The 13,547-nt window shown below is 40.4% G+C and overlaps 2 protein-coding genes and 1 long non-coding RNA gene across 6 annotated transcripts in view; 1 reads left to right on the plus strand and 2 right to left on the minus strand.

The window, feature by feature from the left end:
• Window positions 1–13,547, plus strand: part of LOC119771861 — an 88,349-nt gene that overhangs the window by 36,222 nt on the left and 38,580 nt on the right. For 2 of the 4 annotated variants that reach the window (XR_005279191.1, XR_005279193.1), the window contains exon 1: window positions 12,497–12,672. The exons of 1 other annotated variant lie outside the window; for it this stretch is intronic. This is a non-coding gene — a long non-coding RNA (uncharacterized LOC119771861). Of the gene's footprint in view, window positions 1–12,496; window positions 12,673–13,547 lie in introns of those variants that run through there. One more of the 4 variants, XR_005279194.1, reaches the window with a different exon arrangement.
• pou4f1 (POU class 4 homeobox 1) lies at window positions 188–3,194 on the minus strand. Its single transcript, XM_038268044.1, has 2 exons — window positions 2,814–3,194; window positions 188–2,400 (listed from the first exon to the last, which is right to left on the minus strand). The coding sequence occupies exons 1-2, from the start codon at window positions 2,934–2,936 to the stop codon at window positions 1,414–1,416; spliced, it is 1,110 nt and encodes a 369-aa protein (XP_038123972.1). The 5' UTR covers window positions 2,937–3,194; the 3' UTR covers window positions 188–1,413.
• obi1 (ORC ubiquitin ligase 1) lies at window positions 4,127–12,911 on the minus strand. The gene is made up of 6 exons (XM_038268043.1): window positions 12,822–12,911; window positions 12,504–12,639; window positions 10,819–10,910; window positions 6,371–6,589; window positions 6,124–6,212; window positions 4,127–5,828 (listed from the first exon to the last, which is right to left on the minus strand). Exons 1-6 carry the CDS (start codon window positions 12,891–12,893, stop codon window positions 4,460–4,462), a joined length of 1,977 nt encoding a protein of 658 aa, XP_038123971.1. The 5' UTR covers window positions 12,894–12,911; the 3' UTR covers window positions 4,127–4,459.

Below are 13,547 nucleotides of genomic sequence, written 5' to 3' on the forward strand. Positions count from 1 at the left end.
AAATATATTCTTCAAACCAAAAAAGAAAGGAAAACAAATAAATAATTTATACCATTCCAAAACGTTTCACCTAAAACAGAGCTTTTGCTACAATATACAACAACTCTGTTGTAAATAAAAGTGTTATACATGTAATAGCAAACAACCCCTTGAGTTGGATGTCCAATTACAACCAGAGGAGGCAAGCTTTTTTTTTTCTTTTTCTTTGATTTATTGGAAGATTGTTGGAACACACTCCCTGTTGGATTTTGGCTTACAGGATGGAGAGTACCAATGAAAGTAGGAGGACAACAGAGGAGAGTGGGGAAGTTATGAGTGAGGGAAGGAGACATTTTCCATGATGCACATGTCACTGCAGTTTTGTAAACATACCTGTGCACAAAGTAAATAGTACTTACACAACGTTTCCGTTACAGTTAACACGACAAACAACGAGGTGATCTTAATGTGAAAACAAGCATTAAACAGTGACTTACAACCACCCACAAAAAATAAAATCTATCAGTAGATAGTACTACTGTAAGCAGTGGTTTATTTTTTTTTTCTTAGATGCATAGAGGGTTTGCACTGCAAACTGAAACATAAAAGAAAAAAAACATGTCCTTTTTTTCTTTTTACTGTGATCACTCCTTGTTGAAGCTCACAAGCTTATCGTGCTCTGATCTGTGATTCCAATAGTGTCGCACCACCCTTAGAAATTAGTTTCAAAACACAGGAGCTCGTCTCTTGTAAGTGATAAAGTGTAGTCTGTATATACAAACCATTTCGACCTAAACCTAAAGGGTATTTTGTGCAAATTTCAAATAAATATATCTGTAGATATGAAAGCCTGTAGAGGCTCATTTGCTTCCAGTGAATTAGGATTTCATGCAGGCCCAATCTATTTCACTTTTTAAATTTTCCTTAGACATTAAAAATTTGCAACAAAAATTGAATTTATAGCAGCTTCTAAAATTCAAATAAACGAACACATGAATAATTAACTGATTCATGAATTACTCTCGAGTCTACCAACAGTGACAAGAATCAAACCAAGACACAATTCAACAATAAATGAGGTAATTGGTAAAAATGGCTATATTTCAAATCATAGAAAATAACTCGCTATATTGTATCAAGCAAATTATGTCTTTCCACGCATTTTAAAAGGCATTGACGTCGCTAAACTTTTCCCTCGCAACAACTGAGCGAAATTTGTGTAGTCTGGTATTTGCATACTTCACATTCACCAATAACGTGAAAATAAACAAGATATATGAAGCCTCATAAAATGGATGTCTATAGCCCCTTGTGCACCAACGTGTAAAGTCGCTGGAGACAAAAGACTGAAAATGGTGTCTTATTAATGTCACTTGGTCCCCAAATTCAGTCAGCCCACTCTTGTTTTTTTATCTTTTATTTTTTCTTTGCCCATCAGTGAGCAGCTGAAAATTTCAACCTCTTCTGCTTCTGTCTTTGGTTACAAAACCACACTCGCACCACGTTTTTTTTCAAGTCCAACTTTTCAGCTATAGCCGCTATTTTCTCGGAGGACGGCCGAGGCTGTACTGCGAAGTAAGCCTCCAAAGACCTCTTTTCTGGCGCTGCTATTGAGGTCCTCTTGCGTTTCTTTTCCCCACCGTTGAAAATGTCAGGTTTGCTCATTTTCTCCCTCTGGGCCCCCTCGGCCTCCTCCAGCCAGGCCTGGAGGATGGGTTTGAGCGCAATCATGTTGTTGTGGGACAGAGTTAAGGACTCAAATCGACAAATTGTACTTTGGCTCAGAGAACCCACGCCGGGGATTTTGAGATTAGCCAGAGCGCTTCCTACGTCCGCCTGGGTCACCCCCAGTTTGATCCTCCTCTGCTTGAAGCGCTCCGCGAAAGCCTCCAGCTCCCTTGGGTCTGTGTCCGAGTCATTGATGGAGGGAAGTCCGGGGTTTGTGAGCCCTGGGCCGGCTTGGCTTCCACCGTGATGGCCCGGCAAGAGCCCGTGGTGGGTGAGCGACGAGTTCATGCTCATTGCCTGGTGAGATAGATGACCCAAGCCGTGCATGTGGGAATGCGGGTGACCAGAGGAGGTGGAGATGAGCCCTCCGCCGCCTCCTCCACCTCCCCCGCCACCTCCTCCGCCTGTCCCGTCGTGCGCGCTGGACATCAGGGTGAGGGACGGCGAGCCAATGTGGTCCATGATGTCCGGAGGCTCCAGGTTCTGGTGGTGGTGATGATGGTGGTGATGGTGGTGGTGGGCCAAGGGAACGGTGGACGTCGACGAGCATGGCACAGTGCTCATCGTGTGGTAGGTGGCGTCCGGCTTGAACGGGTGCGTCTTGCCCTGGGACACGGCGATGTCCACGGCGGCCAGAGCCTCTGCGCGGGCCAGCAAGGTCTCATCCAGACTCGCGAAGATGTTGCTCTGTAGCTGAGAGGGTAAAGATGAAAGGGGAGAGGAGATGAGAGTGAGTGGGTGCGAAATGGGAAAAGGCACAGAGAAGGAAAAGAGGGAAAAGAAAGGTGCATAAATGCATCTGTTAGTCGGTACTTTCGGCGAAACATGACACAGCTGAGTATTCCTTCAGAGGCGGGAAGTCATAAAAATTAATACAAAGAAGGGGGACAAAAAGGCAAACGCCGGGGTTTTGCATGAGCATGCTTTCAAAAAGATCACAGGCTCTCCGAGTGATTGCTGTGGAATACATGAAAAAAACATTAAGAGCGCGTCTTGGCGGAAGGTGCCTTGGAGCGCCTCGTTATTACGCACAGAAAGCGCTCGTCGCTTGCGCGCAGCCGAAGCGGAGAAAGTGACAAAGGTAAAGTTTTTCTGGGATCGTTTACCTGTGGAGTTTGTAGGCAGGCTCTCCGTATAGCTTCCGAGCTGGAATGAAGAGTGGTGTACTTGTGTTCGGGTAAAGAGGGATGCATGGCGAAGTGCGGCTGTTTGCTGTTCATGGACATCATCTTGGCGAACGTCTTGAATTAAAGTGCACAGGATGGGGGGAAATTAAAAATAAAAAATAAAAAGAGGGGGGAAAGCGGCTATAAGAGCTGGAAAAAAGACATGGATCCTTTGCCTTTCGGGTAATGATGCAGTGCGGTGTCGCTCTGTAGTGCGCTGAGTGCGGATGCCTTGTGCCGGGAGATCACAGAGATGCCTGCAGTCTCTCAGACGCACGTATCTGTCTACTGTTTCCCCCCACTGCTGGGGATGAGAGAGGCTCTTACACCTGAGCGCCTCAGATCTCGTCAAGCCCATGCTCTGCTGCTCTCGCGAGACATAGCTGCCAGAACAGTAAACTGGCTGACAGATAAAAACTGCTCACAGGGCAGGCAAACCACATCTGGAGAGTAGCTGCTGATGTTTTAAGGCTTTTTCTCCATCCAAATAAAGGAGTACATCGGTGGCAGCAGTGCTCAGGCCTCAATCACTAATTCACTAATGACTTAATGCAGCTAATTTTGGTGTGACCTATAACTGAAAAGAAAAGTCACTTATTTTACCCTCCAAAAAATTCAAGTCTTTATTTCTTTAATTTGAATCAAAAGAAAAAATATCACAATTTTAGGTTTATTTTAAAACATTAAGTATAAAGATATTTATCATTTCGCATCCAGTATATTACTTCTTCACCCCTGATTAAGAGGAAAAAGGGGGGAGGTGGTGGGGCACCACCTGATCATTAAGGCTCATCATTGCCAGATGAGTGCAAAACAAATTGATTTAATACATCACCAAACCTTGCACAGTCTTTATCTAAATTAATTAATCCAAATGAATTAACACTTCATTAATTCAAACCAAAATGGTTATCCAATTAAATTTTCATGCAGTGATTAAAGGTATGTGAAATATACACGGCAGTTAAATTTGCATAATAAATAAGGAGCTCTCTGCTACTGTGTGTGAAGGCTCTAATGTGTGTCCTACAAGGTTTTGTTGACATGAACAGGCTGCGCACTTCCCATTTTTTAATAGCTGCCTATTAATAATTGTGACGGCTTAACGTATTGCATATCATGTGCGGTAAAAATAGATAATGTGGGAAAGACATTGCAAAACATGGGGCCTCCACTGTAGCTCTAAATATTAATGAAAAGGAGACACTGTGTTATAGGCAGCAGAAACATGAAAGAATACAAGAGCTTTTTTTTTTGCTTTGCACTTCTTTATTTCCTAACATTAATAGTTATTTAGCATTTCATTGTTTCAAGACAATCTTTATTAAACAATGGTCTAAATTGCAGACTGCTATTAATAGGTAAACGGAAAATTGAACAAAAAATAAATAAGCATTTCTATTCTCTTCTTTTGTACATAGATTTTAAAACTGAAAAGATGCCTTACATTAGAGAAGAGACCTACGAGCACATCTCAGAAGAAGTGCCTCAGTGTTCTAGTTTAGTTGAATTCATTTACCACTACAAGGCAAAAGGTAACAATAAATGACACTATTGGATCAAAGATATTTTAGTTTTCAATGCCATTACATGAGCTTAGACAGTTTGGTGGGACTGCTTGTGCTAAAGGGACTATGTGACTTCCTTTTTGTTGGTTGGCTACAGTTAAGTGCGTTTCTGTCCCTTGTTGTGTTCACAGGCTTACTACTAACGCAGCTAGAGGAGAATGAGGAATTCATAAGGTCCTGATGTTGGTTAACTGGACTGAGGGAGCCAGACGGAGCAGACTTAACCTCATCCAGAGGATCGAACAACAAGTCAAAAGACATTTCTTCTGTCTGAGAAGGCCCAGCGCGCTCTTCAGAGCTGGGAACGTGGGCGCCATCCTTCCCATCTGACACTGGAGCAGCAAATGCTTTCTTTTCAGAGCTTGTTGGAGCCACACCAACAGTTGAATCGCTGTGTTTTCCGTCATCCGTAGACTGGTTCTTATTCTCCACATGAATCCCAGGTTTGCCTCCATCATTGGTTAAAGTGTCTGGGCAGGTTTGTTGTTCTGGGACAAGCGTGTTATCCAGATCTATGCGAGGGGAGGATGTCAAGGAGAGCTGGGATCCCCTGCTGCTTGAACTCTCTCCATCATGCATCATGGAGTCGAGCTCTGAAATTTTGTCCAGGTAAGCAGCATCCATAGATGCCTCACTGGACATCTGTAAACTATCCGGCTCCTCCCTGATAAGAGTAGCAGATGTGTTTCCCTCTGCTAAAGTTTCTTTACTTGAACATGGATGGGACGGATCCTGTAGGCTTGATCTCTGCCAAGAGCCCCAGAAAACAGGTTTTGAGGATTCCATTTCATTTTGAAATAAGCCTTTAGGAAACTTTTCTAAGCTGTTGATTTTTTTCTCTAAGGCTGCGCTAGAGTTCCCTGGACTGGCATATTCTTCAAAATTGAGCCGTCTCAGATGAGAAACGGGCTTAAATGCCACCTTCTTCTCACGGATGCCAGGGCTTCTTAATGTCAGAGAGCGGAAAGCTGAGGAAGGGGTGGTGGGCAAGAAGTCAGAGGTGGTCCCTTCAGAGTCCTCCTCCTTCTGCTCTCCAGTCAGGCTCCTGTTGTGGTCTGATGACGGCATGAATACCAAACTGTGATTTCTTGAAAACGTTCGGGACTCCCCTTCCGGATTGCTGCAGATGGACCTCCTCTCGCCGTCGCTCAAGCTTCTCATCATCATCATGTTGAGCTTCTGTTGCTTTTGGAGAACTTCAGCTGCACCCTTGCTGTTCCCGCGTGCTTCCCATGTCTCAGGTTTTCTGTTCTCAGACTTCCGGAGTTGAGATTCTAGATCCTCGATGTACTGGTCGCTGCGTTCAAGAGCTCGTTTCAGCTGATCTACCTCACGCTCATACTGCTGAATCCTAGCTTCCAGGGCTGCCACTGTGTATCGCCCAAACCTAAAGACAGATCAGGTTCTCATGAAATTAAATCAAATTAAATGAAATGTAGCATGCAGCACACTTTAATCTGGCTATGTTCTAACATTTTTGTACAACCAAAATTAACCTAGACAGAAGCTAAATACATATATCATGCACAATTATGTTGAAATTACTTTGAAATAAGAAAAAAAAATCATCCAACTTAATGCCTAAAGACCATTTTGAAACTGCCTTGACTGAACTACATTATTGTCATGGTGGCCATTTTTTCATTTTACATTTTTAAAGGCAAGAAAAAACTAAAAGTTACTTCTGAGGAGATCTGTTAGCCACTTCTGCTTTCAGTCTCATGTTCTCGTGCACCAGGTCAACATTTTGTGATCGCAAAGTCCCATTTGCCTAAAAAAAAAAACAAACAAAAAAAACATTAAAAATAAAACTATTTACCGACATAAAAAAAAAAAAAATCAATCCAATCAACCTTAACTGTACAAAAAAACTGTTCTCTGTAGCAAGTTAATTGAATCTTTTAAAAGCACAGACTACAGTCCCGGTACCTCTCTCAGCTTGTCCATGCCCTGTTTTATCTCCTCATACATGTCTGTGGCAGCTTTGAGCTTGTTTTCCCATTCTTGCGCCACAAACGGAGAAACTCTGTCATCTGGCTGCACAGCATTAAGGTTGCAAGGGAGCAGAGCGGTCTTTAGTCGTTCCTCCAGACTTTGATTTTTTAATTTAAGCTCCTCGTTTTCTCTGACGAGTCCATCAATCTCTTCCTGTAAGAGAGAAATTGTATATCTGATTGATCAATAAACTATATGTACAACAACCATATCAAAGATTACTACAGTCTTTAAAGTGTATTATGTTACTTCATTCAGTGGAAATAAAACATGTACAAATCTATTATGGCATATTCCATAGAGTCAACTTAACAAAAATCTCAAATATGTGGGGAAAAAGTAGAAAAAGATAGAATAACCAGATTCCTTTCACTAATCCTTTGAGGGAGCAGCTTTTGATTCAATTCCAAGCTTCAGTTTTCCTCAGTAGCAATGTGTCAGAGTGGCAAACTTAACTGCTTCTACATTCTAGCAGTTGTCAACATCTATCAGATAAAGAGGACTGCTCCTGTCAGCCAAAGGTGACCAATCAGATTTTGAATGACTAAATCATTGCAAAGTATTATTTTCCATCGGGTGAGGTATAGCCCAGTATCGAGAATTACAGGCTAACAAAGAACCCTAACGACTCCCCATTCATAAGGGGCAGACTCATTCTTTTGGTTCAATTTGCATGTTCTCTAAGCCATTACATGTATTTGGGCTACTACACAAAGCTGCGATCTTAACGCCAATTCTGACATTTTGAATTTAAAAAGCTTCCTGCATGGAAAAAGAAACATCTTCAAACTTGGAAACCAAGTCCAGTGGATTATTTTTTTTTACTTTTTTGGAACCGGGTTAAGTATTTTTTTGTTTTTGTTTAAATAATTGCTTCTCACCGTAAAGCTTAAATTAAATTCCTCCTCATTTATTCAACAATATTTTGGGTAAATGTGATTTGCATCTGGAAATACTAAACATTTCTACTCAAACCGACTAACGCCCAAGCTTCGTCTGATGAGATATAACTCCAGCGGCTCATCCTGCCACCATCAAAGCATATAGGACTAGGGCTGAAACAATTAATTTGATTAATCATGATTAATTGTCAACTAATTTAGGAATCGATGAAATCGTTAAATAGAGTATAGAAACCATAAAACATGCCTTTAGCTGACACAGCAACCCACGTAGAGCAGCAATTATATCAAAATTCCAAATACAATATATACAAATTTTGCATTTAAGATAAAAAAACTAAACTTTTTCGTCTGTCAATATGCTCTATCCAGAACTCCTGGTTTCATTTTGTAAAAAGTCTTCTTTAAGGAACCTTTTACTGTCCGATTAGTTATGGTTGTAATCGATAGATTAATCAATTTGCAAAATAATTCTTTGAGAAAATGATTAGGTTTTACAATCCAACTAGTCTTGCAGTCAGCTTTTGTTCGTTATATCAGTTTTGGATAGATGCCAAGTTTTAGGAATAACAGTTTGCACATAATTCATCAAACCGTTAGAAGCCATCTTCAACGTGCCATGCTGTCAAAAACACTTTTATGCTTCTTCAGAATCCCCTGTAATCAAATAGCAGGAAAAGTCTGAATGGAAGCTAAAGTTTATGCCAGGTCCATCAGAATCACTTTACACTGATTAAACAAAGCAGTTCATAGATCAACAAAATAAACCACCTTATCAATTCAAAGATCTTTTTCCTCCTTAATTATAAAATTAATTATTATATGAAAACAAATATTTTTTTTTTTAAATCCAACTATTTAGGTCATTTAATAAATGTACCGTATTTTCACGACCATAAGGCGCACCGGACTAAAAGGCGCAGTCTCAGTTATGTGTCCCATTTCTGTATTTAACACACACATAAGGCGCACCGGACTATAGGGCGCGTTTTTTATATACAGGTACAAGTCCTCTACTACCTTTAAATACCTCTACTGCGTATTTAAAAATACAGCGGGGGCAAAACTGAGTATGACTGTGCTTTATTCATGTATTTATTAAAAAGTATTAATCAAACCTGGCAGCTGGCCGTGAGACAGAGACATCGCAGATGACACAGCGCTGTGATCACTCCTAAATTAACTTAAAATCCTGAAACCTGCCGACGGAATATGTTCGCTTTTATTGCCGGTATCCTGGTGCCTGCAGCTAAAATTATTTAGATGAAAAACACCTGCCAGCAGCCGCGGTGAACCCCAGGCTGCCCAGCCTAGAGGCTGCTGATGAAGAGATTTCTGCTGTCAGCGCACCGCTGGTATGTGGGGGTCTGAGCGCCTCTGACAGAAATAGATAATCTGGATGAACTGACTGCAATTATTAAGTTTTCAGGTGGACTTTCTCACTTAAAAACATATTAAAACTACTTTATTCCCACTGATCACAGCAAATAGCTGCAAGATTTAGATTATTTAGATGAAAAAACACCTGCCAGCAGCCGCGATGAAGAGGAGGAGACGCGCCGGGGATGCTGTTGAATTAAGTTTTCAGGGAGAAAAATAGAGCGGGAGCAAAACTGAGTATGATTGTGCTTTATTCATGTATTTATTACAAAGTATTAATCAAACCCATCAAAGTCATCCTCCTCTGTTTCTGAATAAAACAGCTGCCCTAAATCAGACATGCCAGTTTCCCCTTCTGCGCTGTCAGAGTCACTTTCCGTGCAGCGCAGCTCCTCAGAAATAATGCCTGCTTTTGCGAAAGCTTGAACAATAGAGCCAGCAGACACGTTAGTCCAAGCATCTACAATCCATCCGCAAACTGTGGCGTAATCTGCCCGGCGCTGCCTTCCACTTATCCTGAAACTGTGGTCTCCGTCGGTCATCCATCGCTCCCACGCCGCTCGCAGCCTTACTTCGAACGGCTGCTTCACACCGATGTCAAGCGGTTGAAGCTCCTTTGTCAGACCTCCCGGGATAACGGCGAGCACAGCGTTCATTTGATTCATCTTTTTTTCACATCGGCTGTGAGATGGGCACGCAGCGATGGTGATGCGTGGAAAAAAACACCTAGTCTTCTCACATACACCTGCCTCAGCCACGTATCCATCCAGCCTTTTCCATTTGCGTTAATATCATGTCATCAGAGCGCTGTCTGTCTCGCTGGCAGCTCCCAGATCAGCTTCTCTGATTGGTTGATGCGGCGCGTCCAGCAGCAAAACTTCAATTTTTCCTTCTGAGCAGCAGCAGCGCGTTGGCGGTGCTTCAGATGCTTAAACGCTCCCGACGTGCTGCACCAAAACGCGCTGCGGGACCTTTTGCTGCACCTATATGCGCGTCAACCATTGACTTTGCATGTAAACTCGCTGCTTCTGCTGCACCTGCTGGGTCCGGTTCACACCGATGTCGAGCAGCGTTAATTTGTTTTTCACATCAGCTGTGAGATGGGCACGCATGGAGTTACATATTAACAGCGATGGTGAGGGGTGGAAAAAAACACCTGGCCTCCTTACATTCAGCCACTCTTTCATCATCTCCTCAATGAGGTGGTCTCAAAAGTCGCAGTTACAACACACATAAGGCGCACCGCACCATAGGGCGCACCGCACATTTTGAGGGAAAAAAAAGACGTTTAAGTGCGCCTTATAGTCGTGAAAATACGGTAATAAATTGTGTGATCATGGGATTTTTTTGAACCTTTTCATTATTCAAGTCTTTAAAAATCCACTATCCCACATAATCTTATAGTTTTAGAATATATTTTAAGATTTGATTGTGTTTTTAAAGCTTTAAATGGTCTCACTCCATAGAATTTCTCCAAAATTTGAACTTTGCAGGAGCTCATCCGGTCATTGCTGTCTTCAGCGGGGTGATCAGGCCTTTACAGTTTCTGACCCAAGACTCTGGGACAAGTTACCCCCGGATATTCACACTGTTACAGATATCGCTGTTTTTAGGTCCAAACACAAGACATCTGTTCAGGCTGGCTTTTAACACGTAGCAGTGGTGTGACAATTTCATACTTTTCTTTGTAAACTTTTAAACGTTTTCTATGTTCACTCTTTCCACTGTATTTGTGATTCTACTAATTTTTTTAAGCACTTTGGATACCTGCTATATAAATACATTTTGGTTGATTGATTATGTTTGTCTACCTGATTATTTAATTTTAAACATGTTTAAACATTTAATTCATTTGTAGCCAGTTTGAGCAGCCTTTTAAACAAACCATTTATTATTCTTATTCTTAAGTATGTTTGAGAATTACAATTTACAGAGTAAAATTGTTTAAGTAGAGCAGCTTAAATTTGGGCTATTGTACCTCCGGTCACCACTGTATGTTAAAACAAAGGCAAATAAAGGAATCTATATGGCCAAATGGCGAAATTTTTTCCATCTGCATCGATAACAAGATAGACCTAAAATTAATCCATATTTGACAACCTCATACTCTCGAAGAAGTAGTTCTCCTCTGGTTTTCCTCAGACATTTCCTCATAGAAGGGCTTTCACTGTAATCACCCTCGTTTGTCCCTCCTGTTGGAGAAAACAGAGAGAAATAAAAGATGAGCTGGGATATAAAAGGGTACAAACAAAATGTCACATTTTCTGCCTTTTCAGCAAATAATTTCTACCAGAATGTGTAACCTTACACCTCTGTTTGACAAATACAACTCTGAAAGGTGTTTTTCAGCATTGGCCTAGAGCAGGGGTCTGCAACCTTTCATATCCAAAGAGCCGTTTTGCCCAGAGTCCGACCAAGTAAAAGTTGTTTAGAGCCGCAAAATATACCATGACTTTTTCTAGAAAACCTTTTTTTTTTTTCTTGTATAGGAAATTAGTTGTTGCCATCTCAAACAATCAACAATTCGTGTATTTTTAATGTTAAAACATATAATTTTCGAGCTAATTCATAGAAAAATGTCTCTTAAAACATATTTCTGGTTCTTTTTATCTCATTCTTTTCCATCTTATAAAAAACGCTAAAGCTATTGATACCGGTATATATTATAGTAAATTATTTAGCTCTTTATATGCATTTTAGCTACTATTAAGAGCCGCTGGAGAGCCTCCAAAGAGCCATATTTGGCTCTGGAGCCGCAGGTTGCAGACCCCTGGCCTAGAGGAAAGTCCTTTCCAATGACCAAGTAACTTTAGTTTTAATGTGGTGTTAACTCAAAAGCTTCCATTCACCCCTTAAGCCTTTTACTGAATTAAGTTCACCCTAAACTGGACATGTTAGTTTATTTACTTCTGTTTTTTTACATAAACCAGGAAGAGCACCAATCAGAAACATAACAACTAATTTATGGCTTAATAATGCTGACTTAATTTTTTAATAATAAAGTCTTTTGTATACTCTTTCATCACAGAACTAGGTTTCATTTGATTTGTATCATCAAAATGACATAGCAAATTAAGAAGAAAAAAAGTTTTTTTTTTTTTTACTCCAAATAAAGTTAATATGCATTAAAATGGTGGTAATTTCATGTATAACTAAGTTCTGTTAATAATCTTGGCAAGCATCATTAAACAAATTCTACTTTGAGATTGAATTGAATTTAACATTTTTTTGCCAGCCTTTTAAAAGAAGCACAGCTGTGGTGGCTAAAACATGAACTAATCTCAAAATCTAAAACAGAGTGACATACGTAACAATAAATGATAAACAGTAAACACCACTCTCTAACAAAACAGGCAGCTACTGTGTGATTTAGGGACATCCCATTAAAGTCAGAACAGAGCCGTAAACATTTGTTCTAATAATTTGGAACTTGGTAGGAAAAATAAATATCAACTTTGGCAATAAAGTCAGTAGAGTATTTTATTTTTATTATTTATTAAACTCTTCACTGTTATGCCATTCTTGTACATTTTTCTAAGGTCAAAATTTTGGGGACCATTTTTTCTATAATCTTTTTGCTTCTGTAAACACCAGAATTTTCCCTCTGTGGGACAATAAAGGGATTTTCTATTCTTTTCTATTAAAAGTGTGAAATGTATATAAAGCTGAATGATTTAATTGGTTTAACTTTAAATATCTCACTGCTGCTAATGAACTGATTATATTGAAATATGCACTTAGTAAACACGTTTTGCTTAGTTTTACTGTGGGATGGAGCCACGCACCGATGATCTCCCTGCAGGGGTTCTCGGCTGTGATTGGCTCCCTGCAGGTGGGACACTGGCTGGCTTTCTTCAACCACATCTTCATGCAGGACGAACAGAACACGTGGTGGTTGGCACAGATGACGGGCTGCCTGACCTGCAGGAGCAAACCTGACTTGGTTATTTATAGGTAAGACTTAGCCAATGTCATAATAAACACATTTCCACATAGATAATAACGCCATCGCAGAGCTGAACTTCTGTGACGCGCTTTTTCGCGTGTAAATGTATTGATAACAAAGAGAGGATGAGTTTGGTTATAAAACGTGATGCTGTTACCTTTCCGAGACATATCTGACACGAAATTGGCAGCGTGAGAGAGAGCGTCGATCCCTGATAGTTGAGAGACATATTTGAAGAAAACAAACAGCAGAGAAAGGAAGAGGCTTCCTATGAAGTACCGCGGTGTTTCAAATCAGGAAGCGCGCTGCCCCGCCCGCCGGATCTCTCTAACTACGGGAAGCGTTAAGGGCCAAAGAGGTTTCTTCGTCTGTTTATTTCCTTTAGAAATGTGTTTAAAAGAGAGCTATGTACACGGAATCCCATTAGAAAAAACAAAGATATCGCGACGAGTTAAAGGTCTTCAACCACAAAAAAAAAAAAACAAACAAGAAAAACATATTTTAAGATTTGTGTTGTGTTTGGGGTTCTAAGAGAGGAAAAAGTAAAATTCCTCATATTATACTATAAAATTTAGAAATCAGTTACCTTTTTTAATTTTTTCAGTGGTTCTAATCCTCTTCGATAGTAAGCATTTATTACAATTCCTTTGAATTATTTATAAGCATTAATAAATCCCCCCTAAAAAAAAATCATAATTAGATAAAGCTATTTTTAAAAGTCTGTTTTAATAAAGCTGACTTTAAACTGATTTTTTTCCCTCATAAACTGGGCAATCCACAAATGGTAGGAAGGTTGCTGTTCTAGGTGCTGTATGCAGGCATATCAATTGACACGAGTGGGAGCATCTCACAGCGTTAGAAAGTCTTTCTAGTCTTCATTATA

Source organism: Cyprinodon tularosa, unplaced genomic scaffold, assembly GCF_016077235.1.
Source record: "Cyprinodon tularosa strain WSP-4 unplaced genomic scaffold, ASM1607723v1 ctg691, whole genome shotgun sequence".
Lineage (NCBI taxonomy): Eukaryota > Metazoa > Chordata > Actinopteri > Cyprinodontiformes > Cyprinodontidae > Cyprinodon > Cyprinodon tularosa.

Excerpts from the sequence above, each read along its gene's own strand:
- pou4f1 (XM_038268044.1), bottom strand. The coding sequence starts at position 2,936 with ATGATGTCCATGAACAGCAAACAGCCGCACTTCGCCATGCATCCCTCT. Across the intron at positions 2,401-2,813 it reads CCTGCCTACAAACTCCACAG|CTACAGAGCAACATCTTCGC; the intron begins GTAAACGATCCC and ends TTACCCTCTCAG.
- obi1 (XM_038268043.1), bottom strand. The coding sequence starts at position 12,893 with ATGTCTCTCAACTATCAGGGATCGACGCTCTCTCTCACGCTGCCAATT. Across the intron at positions 12,640-12,821 it reads GTCAGATATGTCTCGGAAAG|GTCAGGCAGCCCGTCATCTG; the intron begins GTAACAGCATCA and ends TTGCTCCTGCAG. Across the intron at positions 6,590-10,818 it reads TACTTCTTCGAGAGTATGAG|GAAGAGATTGATGGACTCGT; the intron begins GTTGTCAAATAT and ends TCTCTCTTACAG.